Source organism: Phyllostomus discolor, chromosome 2, assembly GCF_004126475.2.
Source record: "Phyllostomus discolor isolate MPI-MPIP mPhyDis1 chromosome 2, mPhyDis1.pri.v3, whole genome shotgun sequence".
In the NCBI taxonomy this organism is placed as follows: domain Eukaryota; kingdom Metazoa; phylum Chordata; class Mammalia; order Chiroptera; family Phyllostomidae; genus Phyllostomus; species Phyllostomus discolor.
Window position 1 is genome coordinate 197,017,294 of NC_040904.2, and position 24,460 is coordinate 197,041,753.

At 36.7% G+C, this 24,460-nt stretch overlaps 1 protein-coding gene across 2 annotated transcripts; it reads right to left on the reverse strand.

Annotated features, from left to right (window-relative positions):
• Positions 1 to 19: 19 nt before the first annotated feature.
• Positions 20 to 24,460, reverse strand: USP44 (ubiquitin specific peptidase 44). 2 transcript variants are annotated; one of them, XM_028532879.2, is made up of 6 exons: positions 24,338 to 24,460; positions 11,893 to 13,378; positions 10,338 to 10,533; positions 7,958 to 8,066; positions 3,557 to 3,762; positions 20 to 2,079 (listed from the first exon to the last, which is right to left on the reverse strand). In XM_028532879.2, exons 2-6 carry the CDS (start codon positions 13,309 to 13,311, stop codon positions 1,883 to 1,885), a joined length of 2,127 nt encoding a protein of 708 aa, XP_028388680.1. In that variant the 5' UTR covers positions 13,312 to 13,378; positions 24,338 to 24,460; the 3' UTR covers positions 20 to 1,882. The 2 variants fall into 2 exon arrangements, with proteins under 2 accessions (XP_028388680.1, XP_035875328.1); XM_036019435.1 differs by lacking the exon at positions 3,557 to 3,762 and having other exon boundaries at positions 1,979 to 2,079; positions 24,338 to 24,375.

A 24,460-nucleotide genomic window follows, 5' to 3' on the forward strand; every position in this document is an offset into this window, starting at 1 on the left:
GTTTTTAAAATATCCCACTAAAATTAGGGGTTAAAATGTATAGCAGTTAGCCTATCCTTGAGATTAAGAAAGACTATATTCAGGTACCTTGACCACGTAAATCTTTAGTGAGGTATAATTACATTAACAGTTGAGGTAACAACTTGCATAGATATTTAATGAATGATTTTAAACCTTAGCCATTTAACACAAGTTGTATTTTTGGCAATAAATGATATGTCTGTACAGTGGTAATTTCTCATTGCACTTCACAATTGGCTGCCCCAGATGACCTGCTCTCTGAAAATTAGAAAAATTTGCTAATAGAGGTCATTCTCAAGCTTGTACTTACAGATGATCGCTAGTGGAGAACAGCATTTAACAGGATGTTATCTTTCATTAAGATTTCAACCTGCAAGAAAACTCAAGAAAAAAAGTAATGATTTAGTGGTTAACACTGACCTAAGATCTTATATAGTTGATCAACATCTGCTAGTGGGTTCCTATCTTTCTGAAATAAAAGCAGCAGTAGGATTTTAAGGAGATCTAGAAAGATTATTAGGGAAGAACAGAGTCATACTGTATTTTTAACAATTTTTAACAAAAGTGCAAGATGAGATAATTTTTTTAAATGTCAGGGCCCAGAGTTTGAATATCTAAAGAGGTTCCCAGTATTCACATAACCCTAGCAAGAGAGAAATCAGGCTTTAGTTACTTAGAAAAATGAGATGCATATTGCTCAGCTGCCCATTTTTTAAAATCCTGAGGATGTATTTGCTTTGAGAGAGAGGAAGGAAGAAGAAACATCCGTGTGAGAGAGAAACCAATCAGTGCCTCCCGTATGTGCCCTGATGGGATTGAATCCACAGCCTTTTGGTGCACAGGATGATGCTCCAACCAACCAACTGAGCAATCTGACCAGGGTCCATCTGCCAATTTTAAAGTTATTTTCTCTGCCCTGTAATTTTTTTTGCTTCAAGGCTTATTTTTATTCCTTTAAGGATCTCAAGATATGTGGTACAAAGGTTTAAGAGATGCAGTGTTTAGTCATAAAAAACTCATATCCAAGTTAAATTGTGTAACATACTGTTTGGTAAATTCAAGTTTTTGATATGATTGCTTTATTTGAAACAGGACAAACCTATTTGCTGCCAAACAAATCATCATGAGCCCAAGCTATTGTTTTGATGTCCATAGTAATTAAGTCATTTAACATACTATTTATAAAGCTATCATTTTCCTTTGTATAGTTTGACTATGCCAATTGAGGAACAATTATTAAGAATAAATTTTTGGAAAAAAAATTCCATTAACGTCTTCTGAGCCCAGTAACACAAAGCCTCAGAAATATCAATGAGTTTTGTTTGATGAGTATTTAGATGATGCCTTGATATTTCTCTTTGAAAGTAGTAGTTTAACTTCCTTCAAAGGGGTAAAGGTAACTTCAATATACAAATGGCCTGAAAGAAATTACTTTTGCGGGGTAAAATTGTTAGTGAAGAAAGTGTCTAATTTTCTATCAAATAAGAATTTGTACAGGAAATAGCTGCAAAAGAGAAAAAATGTATAAAATGATGTTACCTAAGCTGAATTACAAGATTGCACAAATTCATGATCTGAGCCAATTAAAACTAAATATAAACGAGGTAATACCAGTGTGAGGTAAACACTAAAAAGTTAAAAACTCCCAAGTATTTGAAAAAAGTTTAGTTACCTACTGTAATTGATATACAGGTATCTATGTTTTATCTGTAAAATGACGTAGTTAGATAGAAAATGTATACACATAGTATGCACTGATTTAGTAAGTAAAAAATAAAAACGAAGCTCAAAATTTTAAGTCAGCCCTTTGAGGAAAAAAAAAATATATATATAAATTGCAAGAAGCCCCACTGTCTTTGGATCAGCTAAGCATTTCATTAGAGGTATCAGCTTCTTCAGTAGGAGGTAGGATACCAGACAGGAGCTCTGGAGGCAAGAGTTGAGCATGTCCATTCTCAGTAACTTGCTGGGTATAAAACAAAATATAAGCTTGGGCCTTGCATACTTCATCCATAGTGCACATGCTTAGCTTGGAATCATTGCAGTGTACCCAGAACCCTAGAGTGAAGCACAGAAATATACCCTAAGTTTGTAAAGGAACATTAGAAATTTCTAGTATAAATTAAAATATGGATTGAACCAACAGTTTCAGTTGAGAGTTAACATTTTTTTTTCTTTTGCAATTATAGTTGACATACAATGTTATATAAGTTTCAGGTGTACAACATAGTGCTTAGACATTTATATACCTTACCATGGTATACTAGATACCATGGTAAATCTAGTACCCATCTGGTACTATTACAATATTGACTATATTCCCCTATGCTGTACTTTACATCCCTGTGACCATTCGTATAACTGGCAATGTGTACTTCATAATCTTTCATCTTTTCCATCCATTCCCCGCTACACCCCTATCCTATTAGGGGAGATAGCAATTTGTTCTCTGTATCTGAGCTTGTTTTGTCCCTTTGTTTTTCAGATCCCATATATATTGGTGTAAGTGAAATCATATGGTACTTGTCTGTCTTTGACTTACTTCCTTTAGCATAATACTGTCTAGGTCTATCTGCTGTTGCAAATGGCAAGTTTTGTTCTTTTTATGGCTGTGTAATATTCCATTGTATTTATGTACATCTTATCCATTCATCCATCAATGGATACCTAGACTGAGTTAAGCTATTTTTGAAGAGAAAGTATTTGTCTAACCAATTCACTTCTTTTAATGAGAGATACAACTTGGGCTGTATTTACTCCAGAAGAATTATCTGCCTTTATCCTAGAAGTAACTTGAAGTTCCTGATTAGTTCACTTGACAGTATCTTTAATTTTGGTATAATCTTACCAGTTAATGCTTTTGCTGCTTATCATACTACAAAGCAAATACAGTGTGCAACTTACTCCTGGTACTTCACTGTTAAACTACCTTCCTGGATTAACTGGGCCTTTTGTCCACACCTCTTTTCCTTTTTATATGTGTGTGTGTTGTGGGAGGAAATGGGCATGGGGCGGAGGGCTCATTCTTTGTTTTACAGTAGGTCGGGAAAGGGAAAATAAAATGTGAAACATAAATTCAATTACTTTTGACCATGGAGGCAGTAAAATCAAGTGAGTTTTATAATCTGAACTCAAAGTTTGTTCTAAATGTCTGTGATCCCTCAGTTTATTACATGCTCTGTTCTTTAACAAAAAATAAGTACATTCAACCAGTAAGCAGAGGGCCTGCTCTTGGAAATGTGCCTTTAAGAAAAGATAGCACACTCTTTCTGACATATAATTAATGAGATCATCCTTATTATCCTATCCCTATAGCTCTTAGAAGTCACAAGTACTGCAGTCCCAAAGAAAAATACCCAATTTTCTGCATAGAACTTCAGTATATTCTATAAGCAGTAATGCAGAAGCATTCTTCTTGAAAGAAAAGAGGTCAAGTAGCTTTGCTTATAATTTAACAGCCAATTTAGAAATCATTAGAGCCTAAACTTCACCAGCCAAGTCTAACCCAAAGTAAAGTACTTTTCCCCATCTATACCTCCTTCAGAATTATAGCAGTAGGCAGTGTAGTGTCCTGAGCCAAATTCTTTCCCATGGTGCATTACTACAGCAGATAAGTCATAGAAAAAACATTCTGGTCTGAGGGATTTCATGGACTCCCTGCAGCAGTAGGGCTCCATGTTTAAGACTTCTTTAAAGTCAACATGAACACCAATCTTCTCTCGGATATTACGTCCTGACCATCTGTGAATAAACCAGGGTAAAATCATTAACAAAATCAAGGGAAAATAACCAGGTACTAGGTTCAGATAGTTTAAAAAAAAACCCTCAGAGTGCGGAATACAAAGAATAATATATAATAAATAATATAAACATAAACTCCTTTCAGTGCTAAAGTTGGTTATAAATGAAAGAATTTAGCCTGTGCCAGGTAGCTCAGGTGGTTAGAGCATCATCCTGAGATGCCAAGGTTGAGGGTTTGATCTCCAGTCAGGGCACATATAAGAAACAACCAATGAATGCATGAATGGTCCTTTCTCCCTCTCTTTATGTCAAATCAATAAATAAAAGAAATTATATATATATATATATATATATATACACATATATACACACATACACTAAATAAGCAGATACACACACACACACACACACACACACACACATATATATATATATATATATATATATATGCACCCATTCAGGTTTTAAAATATTTGCCGTCATAAATAATTAGATGATATAGGAAGAATTAACTTTCAGAAAAGAAAATTATGGTCCTATGATATTTTCTGCTTTCCAACATAAATTCAAGCTACCAAAGGGTTTTTAGTTTTTTATTGTCAGCATGAAAAGAGTATCTCAGAGGCTAGAATTTGTTCTTGGGAAATACAATCTGGACCTTACTTGACCAGGTATGGAGAAAAAGCAGAACTAAACTAAACAGGGCACATCTAATTTCATAATATAAGAAAAATTAGGAACTGTGACCCTTCCCCGTGTGTGAGTGAACATAACTACCCATTGGTAACAAAAGTCAAATAATGCCCCTGTGCTGTCATCTTTTCAATGTGGCCAGGCTTCTCAGCACTGGACCTAAGTTGAATGGCAAGCAATTTTTTTGTCACATAAATAGTATGAGCCGGTGCTATGGGGGAAAATAATGGAATAATATATGGTAGTCCTTCCAAGAGATGATAATCCATTTAGGGTGGAGTTGAACAGAGAGAGATAAAAGACAAACTTCAATGAAAATGACAGTATTGAAGTACTAAATAAAACATGAAGTTAAGACAATAGCAGAGAAGGGAGAAGAGAATATAGACAGGTGTATGAAGGAAAAATGTGAAAATGGAGTGGGATCAGGGGTGGGAGGTGGGAGTGGCTGGGGTGGGGGCAGTGGTGGGGGGGAAAATGGAGACAACTGTACTTGAACAATAATAAAAATGTTTTTTTAAAATGTGGAAATGCTTCTTAGTACAATGTTAAAATAGTATGGAGCTAAAGTAAGGCTTGGACATTATATTATCTGCTAGACTAGGAGCCATACCCCAGTCCTTCCTCATGAACTATATAAAAGATGCTATATCCAATGCTCCTTTAACTTGAGTGACGATGGAAGAGCAAGCCATGAAGTAATGGGACCTACTTAACATGAGACATTCCTGTCATTCTCACTTTACCATAAAATTCAAACCTCATATTATTTAATTATGCTAAATACACACGTGTAAGCCATCTAAATAGAAAATATTCATTCCTATTGATCAATTGGGTACCCAGGTATTTTTCTGCTGAAATACAGTAAAAGGACAAAGAACAGGACAATAATTTACCCAGAATTCACAATGGTTTACTTCTGAGGAGAGAGCAAAAGAAAAAGACTAGGAGGGGGCACACAGGGAACTGCTAAGCTGTTGGAAATACTCCTTTTCTCACGTTTCTTCAGACAGTTCCTGTGTGCCAATCCCATTCTCCCTTTTGTCTTTTATTTACCCTATATACTTTATACACTGGCAAATACAATAGTACTTTTTTTTAAATTTATTTATTTTTAGAGAGGGAAGGGAGGGAGATAGAGAGAGAGAGAGAGAGAGAGAGAAACATCAGTGTGCGGTTGCTGGGGGTTATGGCCTGCAACCAAGGCATGTACCCTGGCTGGGAATCGAACTTGGGACACTTTGGTTCCCAGCCCGTGCTCAATCCACTGAGCTACGCCAGCCAGGGCTTACAATAGTACTTTTTAATAAATAAAGGAAAAAGATAAATGAGATAAAAAAGCAGTGTAAACAAAGTCTCTGAATCAGACAAATTGAGGCATGAAGGATTAAAAATGTTTTGGGCAGAAGATAGAAGGAAATAGAGTCAAATACGTTTATACTAAGGAAACTTTAAAATGCCAGATTAAATAGCAATTATGAAGAACAGAAAGTTCTTCAACAGTTTAGAGTAGCCAATTAATTATCAGTTTAAGTTACAAAAATTTAAATCCTTTTAATTGTTTTTCACAGAATCTCATATATGTTCTCACTTCCCAATGCTCCCTGACCCTTGTTACCTGAACCTGGAATACAGTAGCAACCTCCTAACTAATTTTCCCGTTTTTATTCTACTTGGTTTTACGCACAGTGGTAGGTCTCACCTGATGTTTCTTTTTTTTTTTTTTTTTTAATATTTTATTTATTTATTTCTAGAGAGGGAAGAGAGGGAGCGGGGGAAAGAGAGAGAGAGAGAGAGAAACATCAATGTGTGGTTGCTGGGGGTTATGGTCTGCAACCCAGGAATGTACCCTGGCTGGGAATCGAACCTGGGACACTTTGGTTCCCAGACCGCGCTCAATCCACTGAGCTACACCAGCCAGGGCTTGATGTTTCACTAAACCCTTTGTTGTAGACACCTCCCTATTCCTTCCTCCATATCTTTACTCATGTTGCTCCCCCTCCTGTCTACACTCCATTCATTCACTTAAATATTTTGGGGCATCTACTATGCACAGAGCTTGTTCCACTGGTGGAAGGAGAGAAATAACTAAACTACTAATTGCAGACAGTGGCTTTCATCATACCCTGTATTAACCAACACGGTGTAATGTGATACTGAGGGTTGGGTGGTGCTACTTTTCAGTAGGATGGTCAGGGAAGTTCTCTCTAAAGAGAAGGCATGTGAACTGAGACTCCAATGATATAAATCCCTTAAGTCATTAGGCTTTGGGAACATTTAGATATTAGCTAACTCCCTCTTCCAAGTCTCAGGTTAATCAGTTTGTTTATAGTTTGTGATATTTAGTATTTCTACTTCATCATTATTTCTGTGCATGTCTTAACCATAATCTTCTTGTGAAAAGGATCCTACTTTATATTCCTCAGAGAATATAGAACATTTTAAATTAAAAAGCACTCACATGATGTTTTCTGACTTTACCTAACTGAAATAACTGAGCATGGTTAACAGTGATTATTACCTCTGGGAAGTGAGACTGGGAAGAAAGGTGATTTTACTTTGGGCTTTTACTTTACCTTCTGTAATGTCTGAAATATTTTAAAAACATACCCCTTTAACTGTTAAAAAATTAAACCATAGTCTCAATAGTTTTCAAAGCATAGCACATAAAGTACTTCTCATTCTTTAATAGTAAACCCTCAGATTATATGGCACATATTGCAGCGTACGAAAGCCTATGCTCTGATTAAACAAATTTGCCGACTTATTTCCCTGACTAAATATATTTTTGAAGTTTGTTTTTACCTGCTTTGAAACTACTGTAGCTTTGTTCAATTGAGCCAAATACTCTAAGTTATAGATTTAAAAAATTTTACATCTATAATATGCTGAATATTAAACAATACAAGCAGAGATTTACAAGGAGAATAATATTACTTAGCCAACCAAAATGTGAGGGGGTCTGCTGAATAGCAATGCATTCCACAAGGGAAGCTAATTAAGTTAGTTACTGAATATGGTGTCCACTGGTCAAGGCTAGAGACGATGACAGATTTATTTCCCCTTAAAATAAAAGGCAGAAGTAGATGTAAGTCATCTACTAGCCAAGGATATAGTATTACAATTTAATTCATCAAAAGTTAAATTCTGCCCTGGCTGGTGTAGCTCAGTGGATTGAGCACAGGCTGGAAACCAAAGTGTCCCAGGTTCGATTCCCAGCCAGGGTACAATCCTGGGTTGCAGGCCATAACCCCCAGCAACCGCACATTGATGTTTCTCTCTCTCTCTCTCTCTCTCTCTCTCTCTCTCTCTCTCTCTCTCTCTCTCTCTCTCTCTCTCTCTCTCCCTCCCTTCCCTCTCTAAAAATAAATATAAATAAATAAAATCTTTAAAAAATAATTTAAAAAGACTTAAATTCTGAAGCACTGTAAGAATAAGAAATGGTAAGTTATAAGTATATAGTTGGTAGGCAACTGGTACTACTACTACTACTGCTAACCTGAATCGTTTGAGATGTAGTCTAAGAATTTGAGGTAGGTGGCAAATCATAAGCTGTTTCTGGGCTTCTGTGAGTACAACTGGTTTTGAAGAAAACCTTCTACGCTTTGCTGTAATATCAAACAGAATGAAAATCAAATTTAAGGAAATAAGGAAAAGCTGAATAAACTTTTAAAATAATTCACACATGCATTATCACTTAAACATCTACTGTGTTACAGACACTGTGCTGTGCTAGAGATAAAGACATAGCTGTGCCCTCAAGAAACACATTACAATTAAAAAAAAAAACAACAAACCAGCCCTGGCTGGTGTGGCTCAGTGGACTGAGTGCCCACCTGAGAAGCAAATGGTCTCCAGTTCGATTCCTAGTCAGAGCACATGCCTGGGTTGCAGACCAGGTCCCCAGTAACCACACATTGGGGGTGGGGTGCACAAGAGGCAACCACACATAGATGTTTCTCTCTCCTTCTTTCTCTCTCTCTTTCCCTCTGTAAAAATATATAAATCAAATCTTTGGGGGAAAAGTGTCATTTAAAAAAAAACAACTTATGAGTTAGTCAAGGTAGACAGGCATGTAAACAAGTAGTAAATAATATAATCTTGTAAATAAGGCTGTAATGCTGTAATATTTTTAAACGAATTTGGCTCTGTCAAATAGGAAAAGTTAAAACTCTCCCTAAACAGACTTTAATATACTCTTCCTAAACTCTTAATTTAAAAAAGTTTCACAGGCAGTTCACTGAGGAGGCTAATTAAGATCCTAGAGGGCATGGGTCCTTAAGGAACAGCCCCTCCCCAGCCCTCCCCACCCCTGAGAAGGCAGACATTCACTAGCTCTGCAGCTGAGGCCTCCCTCAGGGTCTTGCTTTTGCTCTTTTAGCACCAGGTCTTAAATAAGTGGAACCTGGGATTCATTTTGTTGCCCTCTGTGCTTCTCTAGAGGTCCACCCAGAGACTGTGTCCTACAGCCTCCAGCTGAAATATTGGCTATCACAGTTCACTCTTGATGTCCAGGAGCTGTCCTGCAACCTGTACACCGGCTCCAACTGCTGCCATAGTAACACTTGCTTTTCATGTAGGAGGTGGAATCAGTCCACCATAAAACTGTCCTCAAAGCCAGCTCCGCTTGCCACCAGCAGCCTTCCTTCAAAGGCTATGCCCCTGAGATCAGGTATCATCCAGCTGCTGGTGAATGTCCTGGACCTATGTGTAGATCGTCTCCCAGAACACATGATCCAAGTGTAGCTATACAAGGATGTCAACGCCCTGACTTACAACTTCAATCATTTGCTTTTATGTATTAAAGCAACCTTTTTAGGCCTTTATTTGGTAGACCCAGCAGATACATATAAATATATTATAAAACCATATTCTGCATGGATTCATAATAGTGTTCTACTCCAAGATTTGGCGACGAAAGCATCTAGGACCACTCACATTTATGTCCAAGAAAAAAACGTACATCATCATACAAATTTGGTAAAAATTTATTTTTTTCTCTAACCATATAAATCTTAGGCTCCTTATTAACAGTTTATATTAGAAGCACTCAGAAAACAATGTTAGTATATGCTGTTTTATAAAATCACAATTGATGTGATATTTCTTCAATGCTAGACCATCCAATGTTTCCTTTACATTGCCTTAGAAGTTTAGTATCTAAAGCCCTGGAATCATTTTTTTCAGATGTGAAAGTTATGGAGAATACGTGCAAATATAAACACTAAAATGCCGTGTACACGTTGATAGAGGAGATAAAGACACCACATAAAGACACAACAGATCTGATGTGCTTTTATACACCATTCCCCTGAAGGATAATGCTTCCCTTTAACTGAAATGGCTATTTTCTCTCCCAGTGTTGGGTGTCTGTACCCGCCTCTATTAGAGAGAGTACTGTAGTAGATCTTAATTGTCTACCTGTTTCCTCCATTAGTAATGTGAGCACCTTAAAAGCGTCTTACCTCTATCCAAAGCAACTAGAATGATCACTAATATGGAAATATGGAAAATAATATGGTTTTTAAAATAAATCTTTGTTTTTAGGAAGCCAATCTCCACAGCAGTAGTTCAGCAACATATTATTATCTATTACATAGATATGTATATACACACAAACACACTGTATTATCTATATCAATGCTTTGGTAGGTAGCAAAAAGACTTACAGCAAACATTTTGTTCAGTACTAAATAACATGCTTTCCTTTTACTATACCTCTTTGCTATGCAATTCTGCCTCATATATTAAATTTAAAATTTTTAATTTTATGAATTCATTTCCATAACTGCTACTTAAGGAATTTTTTCCAGCTTCCTTTCATTTGTGTTTCTCTTTGCTGATCTTAGAAAAGCAAGGAGAATATAGCTTCTACTTACAGTTACACTGGTCACATATATAAATTTTTCCTTCTAAAGCTTCTGTTTCTGTGAATTTGGCCAACATTTCAGTAACTGGGCATGGCTGAGAAGCAATATCTTTTCCACTGTGTTGGTATCTTTCAGGAAAGTCCAGTGATAAGTCCCAAAAAGATTCTATGGTATTTGACTTGTTGTCACATGCAAGACATGTCACCTGCAAACAAAAATATTAGTTTCAGCTTACAATCCTCCTGTCAAAACATTTACTCCTTTCACTAGAAGTCACTGCCAATAAAAATATTTCTCTTGAAAATACAATATCAGAATTCTGAATAATCTTCTTTGTATTATTTTTAGGCAATTTTTTATTATAATTTCTGCTTCCAAAACACTGTCATTAAACTAACCATCATACATTGGTGGACTTTAACCACTAGGCATTCAAAAAGCTTCAAGGACTTTAGTCAAATCTGAATTTAGGTAAAAAAGCAAACAAACTGTGGACTCATTTAATCAGACATACATTGTGTGTGTGTGTATTTATATATATTTATATGTATTTAATTTAATGTGTTTAGATCATTAGATTTGTAGTTCTTTGCCCTTTTTCCTTCCTCATCTTTAACTAGTTGATTTCCTTTTCCCAAATCTTTATAACCTGTTCACCATGATATAAAATACTATTAGCATATTTTTATATACAGAGTTTTATATGAGGAGGTATATTACTGTTACAGATTTTGAAGCCCTACCAACTGAACTTCAAAAGCTAGTAATATGACAAATAATGAAGTCATACTCCCACTTAAAGCAAACATCATGACATTAAAATCCTCATCAAAATACAGGTTCCAGCACAAATAACACTCATTGTTTATTACAAAATCTTTTATTACAAAATCATAAGCATGTAATTCTGTAACATAACAATACTACACTCAAGCACACCATATGACATTTTAGATGAAATGTACAAATTAAAACTATAAATTATTACAGCCATATTATCACCCTACCAACCACACTCAAGCAGGCGTTACTTCTGCCGGACCCTATATAGGAACCACAAAGAATACGGGCAGTTCTAACAGCTTACACAGGAAATATAGTAATTGGAAAGGGAAAGAATAACAACTTTAAAAAGTGAAGAATTTAGCAGGATTTAATGCCAACAAACACTGAAAATAATTGAATACAGACAATAAGAAATACAGTTGATGCTTGAACAATATCAGCATCTTCCAATTTGTTCCATATTGGGTCAAACTCTTTTTATTTCAGTCTCTCAGAGAATGAATATAATAAGATGGTTAACTTAAGAAGCTCTGTTTCCTAACTTCCCCTCCCCACAAAAAAAAAAGCTTTCACACAATGGACATAAAACTACCTCCAATGGTTTATGAAGGAAGCTATAAATAAGTAAACTTCACATGTTTGTGAAAGTGATCTATTTTAACCTGAAAACAGTATTAGCTCCAACACACTAGACAGACAGAGAATGTACATTTTTTTAGGTTTCACTTTCACTGTACAAAGTCCCCACAATGAAAATGATATTTTAAAAAATCCATACCTGACTAAGAAGTCGTCCATGAAAAATGTTATTCACAACATTCAAAACCTGTTTGATAAGTTTCCTTTGAGAAGTGGGGATGAGAGCTAGTAACCTGGTACCAGTTGTCTCTAGTTCATGTTGTACTTTATCCAAAAGTTCACAAAGAAACTCCTGAGCATCTTGTTGGGCATAACCACGAAAAGCAGGAATTAGTCTCCACACTGAGTGTAGCATAGCAAATGGTGAGACCAAGGTCCACTTTCCAGACCACATGACTTGGAACAAAGTATGCAGTTCATGACAGAGAGAAATGTATTGTGAACTTGACTCCCTTGGCTGAATAAGTTCCATCTTTCTACTCTTTGATGCTCCACCACTTAGTCTAGATGATAAACTTAGGTGTCTGGAGTAGACAGAGCTTTTAGCTTTTTCTTGGCATTCATTCATTTGATACACTGCATCTGTGACTGGTGGATGCTTATAAGATGACCTTGTCTTTTCATTAGCTGTCACAGCTAGCCATTGGTTCAGATCAAGTTTTAAAAAACATTGTCGAAAAATAAGTAAATGACTCAACACTTGAAGAACAGAGTTCATATAGCAAGTATTTCCCAAATTTCTTAATCCTGTTACACCAGGAGCTAAAATTGGCCTTTGTTTAGTTGAGGAGTCACTGGCTTTTTTTAATCTTACATCTTCTGAGATAGACACCACTTTATCTTTTGCTGGTGCTGCTGGGGTTTGGAGTGGTTCTTCAACAGGAACTATTTTTATTGTGGACAGAGCTAGACCTTGCAAACGCAGACTCTTTCTTGGGAGCATATTTTCCGGTTCTGCTTTAACTTGATGCTCCAATTCTTGTCGTCTTTTCTTAACTTCTCTTTTTTCTCTTTTTTCCTGAAATTGTTCTTGCCTTTTTCTTCCAATGGGTGATTGTTCAAACCAAATTCGAAACATTTTACCCATCAGGATCCTTCTCCTGTGCCAAAGAGCAGTATACATTTGATCTTCATTTTGAAGCAGGGATTGGGCGCCATTACGTAAGAAATAAGAATTATTACTTATACCCATAGATCGTAAAACCCTTCCACTACGAGTGGTGTAGCGATAATTTCGACTTTTGATTGCACTTAACGTACTTCGTAGTAACTTCAGGTCTCCGCTTGCATTATCGTTAAGGACATAATCATCACAAAGGTAACAAAAAACATACATATCATTCACCTCTAATGCAACAGGATGACTGCTTTCTTGAAAGTGCTTGAGTGCGTGTTCTTCAATATATCTTCCACAGGCAACATGGGAACAGCTAAGGCAAGCCCAAACGGACTCAGTTGTATTGCAGTCCACACAACGCCATTTCTGAGGGTTGAGAACGGAATGGTCTTCAGCAAGCTGCAACTGCCCAATGTGTTTGCACTTATCCATTGTTAACATTTATTTAGTCTAGCTGAGAAACACATAATCCAAATAAGTCTCTGTTCACATGTGAAGCATCTGAAAACTAAGCAGAACACTGTCAATTTTAAGAAAATAAAAACAAGAAGCCAGTAGTTTTCTTTTCCGCAAGTATTTTTCCAAGAATAATCTTATAAATTTGTTTCCTTTGTCCAATTTCTGGGCTGCCTGTCATAATACCATAGGCAGTTCTCACATTTCCCTCGCTGCAGACTTCTCCAATTTCTCATCCAGCTTACTGTGAAAGAACATACACTTCACTTTACTTTTTGAGAAGGTTCCTGCTAAAAACTTAAAAAATTTTCTGCCACCCTCTACTGGTGAAGAATGGGTAGTGACCACTTTTCACTGAACTAGAATGCATCCGTTACCCAATAGTGTGAGGGCAGTCTAAGATTGAGACTGACAAGACCCAACTATATCTCACTAATGCCTACATTCTGAAACTCTATGTGGAATTACTAAATCACACTCCTAGTTAAAAAGCATGGATTTTGAAGCAGAACAATTTAGGTTTGAATTCTACCTCTGCCACATACCATCATATGTCTGATTTGAGCAAATATTTTAACTTCTCTAAACTTCATCTGTAAAAAGGGGAAAGTCATACCAACTTCAAATAAGTATAAGAATTGAAATAACAAGCTATCTGACACACAGTAAATTCTCAATAGATGGTAGCTATAATGGCGGCCATAGTGAATAAATCTTAATATTCTCTTTTATTTATTTAAATAAATCATATGTAATAGCTCACTTACCTTTTTATATTTGGTTTTACATTAATAAATCAATAATGACCTTTATTTCATGGCTCTAATAACCTACTCTGATTTGATAGACTTGACAGTTTGCCTTAGGGCCAGAGAAAGACAGAAGCAGAACGCCTTTGTGTTTGAATAGACTCTCAGGAATGTGCAAGAACATGTAAACAAATAAAGAGAAACAGGAAAAATGCAAAGTGGATGGCAATATAATAAACTTTTACATTCTGGTAGGTCTAAGCATTATGCTAAAAAACAAACACACACAAAGCCAACATAATAAAACAAATAAAACCTATATAATTTTGACATCAAAACTTGTTCCTTTATTAGATAAAGTCAGGAACATTTCTGTTACAAGTACCTAAAAATAATGAACTGAAATCTAGTTAAAAGTAGGGATCACAAGACATTTTCTTTATTGATTTAACATAAACTGAACACAAATTTCTGGTCACAAGTGGAGACCTAGCTACAAAACACTCAAACCATTATATATGGCATGATGAATACTTTACTTTTTTTAGGGCAGCAAGACAATATAAATTTCAACAGTACTTGTGGATGCCACCTACAGAGCACTAAGAAAACTGCAAATGTAAAGTTGACTTTTGGTTCCTTTTCACCTCTTAACTTTTACATATAGGGTTCCTGAATATGGATTTAAGATTGACCAGTCCAATATTCACATGTATACACATTTCAAGGACATATTTTTTTTAAATATTTTATTTATTTATTTTTAGAGAGGGAAGGGAGGGAGATAGAGACAGAGACAGAGACAGAGAGAGAGAGAGAGAGAGAGAGAGAGAGAGAGAGAGAAACATCAATGTGCGGTTGCTGGGGGCCATGGCCTGCAACCCAGGCATGTACCCTGAATGGGAATCGAACCTGCGACACTTTGGTTCGCAGCCCGAGCTCAATCCACTGAGCTACGCCAGCCAGGGCTTCAAGGACATATTTTAAGTTTGCTTACCTTCCCTCAAAATTTCCTGAGGTCCAAAATCTGGTCAAAAACAGTATTTTATTAGAACTCCTAACATTCAACAATAGTTGCTAATTGGCAAAATCAAGACATCAGTGATTAATATGCTCCATTATCTAAAATGTTTCCAAGTACTTAGGCTAAAAAGCTTAGAGTCATTTTTGACTCCTCTTTCACCCTCCCAACAATCGTTCATGAAAAATGGTTGGCTCTACCTTCAAAATCTATCTAGAATATGACTACTTATTACCTCTACTGTTACCAGCTAGTCCAAGCCATAAATGAGTCTCACCTGAATTACTGCAATAATGCTTCTAAATGGTCTCCCAGCTTTGATACTTGCTGCCACCAACTGTTACTCTCCACACAGCAGCTACATACACTGCCTTTACACTCAGACAACCACGGTCCAGACCTGATATTTCAGGGGGCCCTTGTTCTGACCCTATGCCATTATATGAAGTTAGCAGTCAAGGGCATTGTGGCCACCTGGGACCTGCACAAATCCCCAACTTCTTTTAGACCCACTCACTGGTACCTGGAACCTGGAGAATTCCCTGCCCCAATAATCTGCAAGTCTGCCTCCAGGACCTAGGGACAATAAAAAGCTGCTGAGAATCCTATAGAGAATCACATGAACAGATAGTAGGCTGTAGAGAGATCTGAATTGCAGATCTAGAGGAACAGGTGATTAAAGGAGACTACTACTCCAAATGTTATAAGGAAATGAAAGCTGTAGCAGTGTTGAAGCAAAGAGGTGAACAGAGATATATTAGTGCTTGACAAACATTGGTTGAAAAAACTGACGTTTAAAAAAAGGATTCAATATAGAGATTAAGGAAGAATCTAGGGCTCTCTTCTTCTAGCTACACTTATTTTAAAAGGATCATATAAAGAACACAGATATAATTTAAGCAATTGTTTCTGGCAAGTCAGACAATAATTATTTAACTACTTAGAAATGATGAAAAGGGAAATTTTATTGATTTACACTCAAGGAAAATTATTTCATTCTAAAACTTTAAAGAGGTGGTATGAGTCAACACCTTGAACAACACTCAGAGAAGAAGAATCAAAAGAAAAAACCTACAAGGGATATTTTATATGCATATAAAATATATATTTTAAAAATATTAACATATATTCTGAGATTGTCTCTCAGTTGTGGGACTACAAGTAATTTTCTTTAAATTAATCCATATTTTCAAATTTCTAAAAATAATAAATTTACTTCTATAATAAGTTTTAAGTAAGACAATGATATGTACATGCTAAATTATGCACTAGCCTCTTTAATCCCTTCTCTATATTCTGCAAATAAATTCTCTTGGTTACAAGGAATTTGCCTACTTCATTGCATTTGTTACTAAAAATATCTATTTAGATGATGGCGATGTCCCTGACCTTCCATGGAAAGTGGCCTATAATTGAATAGCATGATTCCATTCAATGCAAAATTGTGAAAAGGGTGGAATGTTGACCAGATGCCATCTCTCTGACAGGCAACACAGCAGGAGAGCAGCACCATAGCAAAGGGTTAGGGAGCACATTCTGGAGTCCAAATGCCTGAGTTTAACATAGGGCTGTGTTTACTATGTGACCTAGACAAATTTATTTATGCTCCATATACCTCAGTTTTCATATTTGGAAAATAACAGTGATATTAACACCATTACGGCTGTTGAGGGGTAGGAAAATCATATTTGCAAAGCACTTAGAATAATTCCTGGCACTAAATAATATGGCCCTCAGTACATCTTAGCTGTCAACAATTATACTAACAATAATGGTAACATTTTGTTAATGTTTCACTTTTAGTCAGGGTTCCTTCTCAGTCAAATGTGTACTAAGCTCAACTAAGGTGCTGATAATTAAGATCTTAGCTGAGAATTAAGGTCTGACCTCTCCCAGGGGTATTTGCATTTTAAAAGAGGAGTCTCTCAAAAATAAAGTCTTCTTAAAAACCTAGAGAAGTGAAACCAGAATGGTGGAATGACAGATCAAGAGATTAATATTTTAGAGCAGGGGGCCCACTTACCCTGCCTACTTATGAAAGAAATCAGCGGAGGATGGATGGCCAGGGGAAGGGCAAGGAGGAAAGCAGAAGAGAGCTACAGAGGCAGGCTGCTGGCACTAGAAATCTCTAGTTTGGTCTGCTCCTTGTAGCCAAAGCTCAGAGACAGTCTCTAGGGTATCTCCAAAGGGGCTTCATCACAGAAATACCTACAAGCTTGGAGGGAAAAGGAGGGGGAACTCAGAGTATTTTCTTCACGCTTTCCACTTTCCTCTACAGAGTTGAGAGCACTTCTTTTCATTTGCTAATCCACTGCTGAGAATCCATTAACTCTGGCTCTAGCAGACTAGGTTTGTGATTTTAGCAGTATACTCATTTTAAAGAGAGATAACAGAACATTTTTGTATTCCTTATGTAGACTCTGATAAAATGTCCCCTATTTCTACATGTAAAAGCAACATAAAAAGTCAAGATATTTTGTTTTCTTTTAAAAAATATTTTATTTATTTTTAGAGAGAGGGGAAAGGAGGGAGGAAGAGATGGAGAGAAACATCAATGTGTGAGAGGCACATTATAATTGGTTGCTCTTGCATGGCCCCAACCAGGGATCTGGCTCACAACCCAGGCATGTGCCCTGACTGGGAATCAAACTGGTGACTCTTTGGTTTGCAGGCCTGTGCTCAATCCACTGAGCTACACCTGCCAGGGCATTTTTGTTGTTTTTTTTTTTTTTACATCCTCCCTCCCACATTGTTTGTCACCAATGTATATAGGGTTATCATTCCCCAAGTCTTTATTCCTTTCCATTTCCAGAGCTATTATTCTTGTTATAGACTTTATTATATCATTCCTGAAGCAAAGCAGAAATCTCCAAATTGGTCTTCCATCATCTGAATTCTCACTCTCCTCCATAGTACTCTCCTACCAAAAAAGACTTTAGCATTTAACTATAGTACTTAAAAATCCTTTGTCCTCTTATAGTCCAATAAAGCAGATTTTTAACTTTGACTAGGATTCAAAGAAATTTTATATTGGGTTATAGTGTGTATATATACATCACACATACACATACACACACACCTGGAATAAAAGTTTCATAAACAATCCACAAGAATAATGTGTTCCAATATTTCCTATCCTATTTGATGTTTTTAAAATGCTGATCATGATGGCAGTTTGACAAATACTGCAACAAAAATTATACCTTCACCAGTCTTTCAAAAATTTCCAGATTCCAACCTATCTTCTTCGCTTTTTCTTATTACCTCTCTGTGCACTCCAGCCAAAAAAAAAAAAAAAAATCATTCTAGCTCATTTCCTGAACTCATCTTTATCATTCCCTCACCTCCGTCTTTTTAAAATTTATTCATCCTCCGAGACTCAACTTCTTTGTAAAGTATTTCTAGTTAAAAAAAATCTCTTTTCTTCTAACTTCCTAAAGGATTTGGGTGGTGCCAAATATGAACCCATGTGTTTATGTAATATACATCTTTTTTCTGCCACCTGTTGGGTAGGTTCTCTGTGGTCAAGGAGGGACTAAATTTCAACATTTTTATCACTTTAATAAAAAGAAAATAGTGCTGGTTGGAGGGGCTCAGTTGGTTGGAGCATCACCCTGTAACCAAAAGGTTGTGGGTTTGACCCCATAGTCAGGGCACATGCCTAGTTTGCAGGTTCCATCCTTAGTCCTGGTGCAAATGGGAGGCAACCTCCCTATTGATGTTTCTCCCTCTCTCCCCTTCTCTGTCTAGAAGCAATAAAAAAAATGACCTTGGGTGAGGATAAAAAGTAATAATAAAGTAAGGGCTTTATGAAGATCTTACAGGTTTTATAACCATGTTGTTTCAGGCTACCAAAATTCTTGGCACAATCAATCAACTAGTATTAATTGCAGGTCTCACTTCAGTTCTCTTTATTACATTTGTATGAGTGTATAAAAATAGGAAGCTATTGCTCACTAGTGGCCAAAACTGCCCTTCACCCTCAACCAAGTGGTTATTTTTCCTCCATGGTCAGTTAAGGCACAGTAGAATGTCATTATTCTACTTTCTCTATCCTTAACCAGAAACTGTGTGTCTTGTCCCATGTTACATGCTTTCAGATACCCAAAATAGATTTTATATAAAAGCAAACTGAGACATGCTTCCTCATCCCTAATTAGGTGTAGGTTGCTTTGAAATTTGGTATTACCATATTTTGCCACATACAATGTGCTCCCATGTATAACGCATACCCATGTTTTCAGCCCAAACTTTCAGGGGAAAAATCTTTTGTTTTAATTTTATTCAATTTTTTATTTAGTTATATTTAAAAACAAAACTGATGATCATATTCCAGGGTATTACTTTGCATACAGACATTGTTATTACTTTCTAGAGTTATACTTTTAACACATAAGCATAAATAAATTAAAAACATTTATATAGATATAGAATTAGTGCATGCATAATGCACATCCTTATTCTTCCCTCAAAATTTTAGGTAAAAAAAATGTGCATTATACACCGCAAATAGTGACCCTTTAAATAAATAGTCAAGTTCTAAATATAAGTATTTCTAAGATCTACAAGAATCTCTGAAAAAAATTAGAAGGGTAGCTACTTCGAAAATTAACATTCTACTATAAATTTTAGTTATCTTCAACATAATGATCTTCTGAGCTGAACTTCTTTTCTACCTCAGTTCCTTAAGAAGACACTTAGAAAAAAAGTGTGGAAAGGAAAAACACAGTTTTAAACCACAGAAGTTCCTACGAGAGGTCAGGTACCAAAGTGATCTAGATCCTGTTATCAGTGCAATTAGCACAATTTTCAGATTTTTTGCTTTAAAAAGTATTTTTTATGAAAGAAAGTTACTATGAAAAATAAACACATGAAAATAACTAAATTCATACTAAATTACTACTTCAAGAAGTGACACAGAATGAGGGAAATGGCTAATAGTCTTAAAAAATTAAACTATATTTTAAAATATAAATAGACACTAGTATAACATTATCATGCTACATATTATTCCCCCTTTCATAGCTCACACTTAGTCAAATAATCATCATAGAACATTTACATTTTACACAATTTCTAGTGTGTCTTATAAGCACGGTTTTATAATTACTAAAGATTGTTTAAAAGTCTTGACCGCATGATAAATCTAAACTCCTTAACATGGCATGTAAAATCCTTCAAATTGTGGCACAATATATACTTTTTTACTCTCACCTATGACCAGTCACTTCCCACACATCTTCTGTTAAGATTTGTATATACAAGTGACCATATTGTGAATAAGTTCAATTTTTAAAAACTTTTCATAACTGGAATATGAATGAACTGTTGATTCATAGGAAATGGGTGTGCACGTTTTATATAAATACATATATTCTACTTCAGTTAAAGAAAAAACATGTACCACCAAGCATAAAGTAGAATAACTAGTTTTTTAAAAATTGTTTCACAGTAACCATCTTTATTACATTAAAGAAAATACCCTCATGACCTCCCCGAAGAACAAATATTAAAGAGTAGACATATGTTGAATCTTTACTTTAACAAAGATAATTTCTGTAACAAAACATTTTTATTTTCACAGTACCAAATAACCTAAGCAGATCTTCTAAAAACTATTAAAATTAGAAAGATGTGTTGTTTTCCATAATGAAAGATGGGAAGAAATGACAATTTTAATAGGAAGCAAACCTTAGGAAGTGCTAATTACCACAATCTTTATATGCATTTGGATAAGAATGAAAATAACATTATCCACAGTAATTAGGGCAAACTCTACCCACATCTATGTGCAGTATTCAATTTTCCATTTATTTCATGAAAACACTATAGTGCCCTGTCCTCTTAAAAGATGCTTGTAAAATGCTGAGGGTTATAGTACCTGGTACATACAAAGGGTTTAATATCTTTGAATGAACAAATTATTGAACAAATGAACACGATGGGGCTCTCAAACTTTCCCTCCTCCCTCTTAGGTATGCTATTATGCCTATTATGTGCTTTCTTGTCAATCATGATGCCTCTCCTTGTCAATCATGATGTATATCCTTTTTTTTTATCCCTAGAAAGGCCCTAGGTATTCTTTCTTCCTTCAGAGATCTTGTTTGAATCTTCTCATTAAACAATAAAGGATACCCTTTTTTCTCTGGGCCTTCTTCATGTCTCTAATATGCCTTTCCTGAAACAGAGATTGAATCTATTTCATGAGGTTCTGAGAAAAAGCTCCTGAAAAGCAATTTCTGTCGCCAGATTACTATATTTCATATCCTCACCCATCACTACTTACAAACATTTCATTCATGTGCAATTTTGTTCCAAAATATTTAGCATTAGTGTCACATCATCATGTTAATACATCAGTCTACTGCTGCTAAATTCGTAACAATGGGGAAAACATTCACAAAGAGATTTAACATTCTACTATGGGTGTAGTAAGTTGAGTTCAAATACTTTATTTGTGTAAAATGTCTAGAGTCTTTCTCATTCAAGTGCATCTACAACTTGGCCTAACAAGTATATTCTTGGACTATAGATAAATTAGCTTTTTCCTATGGCATGTACAACTCCATTAAAAATGAATTGTTAAGCCCTGGCTGGCGTAGCTCAGTGGACTGAGCGCGGGCTGGGAACCAAAGTGTCCCAGGTTCGATTCCCAGCCAGGGTACATGCCTGGGTTGCAAGCTATAACCCCAGGCAACCGCACATTGATGTTTCTCTCTCTTTCTCTCTCTCTATCTCCCTCCCTTCCCTCTCTAAAAATAAATAAATAAAATCTTTTAAAAAATCCTAATTTAAAAAAATTAAAAAAATGAATTGTTTACAATGAAATTTTTATGGTATCTGGAAGTGCCTTGGAACAATTAATTGTACTTCTTACAATCATCTTAGTGTTTGCCAGAAAACCAGTATTTGTAGAATCCTATATTTTAGTTACTTGTCACCTATTTAGGCTGGGCCTAATGGCAAACTGTCCCCCATTACTGAATCCAGAGAATGACTGGGCTCACATTTCCTCTGTTGATTTGACTCCTAAACCAGTGGTTCCAGCCTTTTTCTAATTTCCCTCAATTAGGCAAACCATGTTTATCTATCTAATATCGCAGGAAGGAGAAATACTTTAAAGCACTTTTTTTGTTTTGTTTTTTGTTTGTTTGCTTTTTCCTGCTATGAAGAAGCCAAAATGTTGCCTTTCTTTGTACCTCTGTACCATTCAAAAATCTAAATTAACAAACACTGACAAGGGTTTCCCCCTCCATGTTAAGCAGTCAGGTGCTAGGGATACAAATAAATTATAGTCAGACTCTACCCTCAAACAACCCAATGAGCAGAAAATCCTCTTACATACCACCAATGCTATAATACTGAATATGATTCAAGTGTGTAGAGGAAAAGTTTGGTAGAGGATGTATATATGATACATATGAAAACTTATTCCTTTCTTTTTGTAGTACAAAATGAAAAATCTGTGAAAAAGAGGGGTAAAGACAATGAGGCAGAAACAGTACATTTCAAATATTTAACCCAAATCATCAACAGATTTTCTATTTTTAATAATGCAGAAAGTTGTATCACTGTACATTATACTAAACCCAAATTCACCTATCGCTTTATTTTTCAAGCTAAAAAACTGGGATAATTAATAGTTTGGATGAAAACAAAACTGATGCACAATCTAAGCATTCCAACTTTCTACATTTATGCATTCAACTATTTGTTCCATGACAGCATATCTCTAAATTGCAATATGGATAGTCTACAATGAAAAATACTGGATTGAAAAATCTCCCATCCATTGCAAAATTAATCGCTTGTACACAGATAAAGCTAGAAAAGGAGTGGAGGCAGGGAAGAGAAGCTACATGAACCAAAATATTTTAAAATCTTTCAAATCCTGACACTAAATTAAGAATAAAAAGATTAGGGTTCTAAGAATACAAAGTTTTCATCTTTTTTAAGACAACTGAATCTCATCGAGATGATTAAATGTTCCATAAACATGTGTTTAACTCACATTTGGCTTTCGGAATTGGATCACAATGAACAAACAGCCAGTGCTTTTTCCTGTTTACACCAAATGCTGGCTTTTCAGACGACTCAAAATGGAATTCCAGGCTCAATGTTACCCCACAGGCAGCTACTTTCACCCCAGATAATAAATTCAAGTGCAGACACGGAAAGTCGTATTTCCATGATAAATTTCACAACCCCAGTTACTGGCAAGATATGACAATTAACGTTTAAGGAAGGGAGGTGAGGGTAAAAGGACTCTCCCAAGACTTGCTACATTGCATTTTTTTTTTTTTTACTTCCAGAATGAAAACTGCAAAAAAAGTATCCAATTAGCAGTGGAATTTACAATTGCTCAAACTGCACTTGAAACAATTTCCGTGTTTTTCACTTTCTTCTTTAGGGATGGGGGTGGAGGTTGGTCTTAAACTTGAGCAATCTTTTTTCCTTCTCACGCCGACACGTTTCTAATGCGCGCCCCCCGCCCCCCTTCCCCAAAGGCCAGCGAGAATGGATCAGGAAGCTGGTATCAAAAAAATCGTTAAGTGTCTTCAAGTGGCAGGAGGTGCTGGCAAGCGCTGAGACCCGAATGATCGAGGGGGGGAAAAAGACATTCCTTGTAGACCGAGGACCACAACCGCCCTTTCGAAGGCTCCCGCGGGTTTCGAGCATCACTTAGCGGCACTCAGCAGGGGTTAGGATGCGGGTTTCTCTCGACAGTGTCAGCTCTGCAAGACCCCCAGCCCTCCTCAGACTGGAGATCGCGTCTCCTCAACGCTCCAGAATCCAAGTCGGGGTACAACACCCCCATCCGCATTCCCTCAAGCCCCCCAATTTAGCCTTCTCCCCCGCAGCCCAGCGTGGGGTAGCTACGCTGTGTCCCCAGCCACAGGTAAGTCGGTTCCCCAGTATCTCTGGTGCTCACAAGGTGGCCGGCCACCAAGACACAGACTGACACATCGCCCCGCCCACTGAAACTATCCAGAGGCGCCAATTCTAAAATTCGATGGACCCACCGCCTCCTCCGGGTGCCCCTCGGCTCACTTCCCCAAGTCTTTCTGTAGCTCCCTTCTCCCCCCCCGCCCTCCTCAAGCCCACACCTGCAACTTGCATAGCCGGGGAAAATGCCGCCAGGTGCCTCCCGGCCCCCCGAGCTCCCACCGGACCTCTGCTCCCGTAGGTTGCCTTGCTCCGCCACAATCCGCAGCCACGCGTGCCCCTCCTGCACACTCACCAGCCGTAGTTGGAACGGCCATCTTTGTGTTTCCCCCCCACCCTCGGCACCCCCCACACACACCCACAGCCCCCAGTTCGGAGGCGGCGGCCAGCGGCGTAGGGCGGCTGCGCCGGCGGGGGC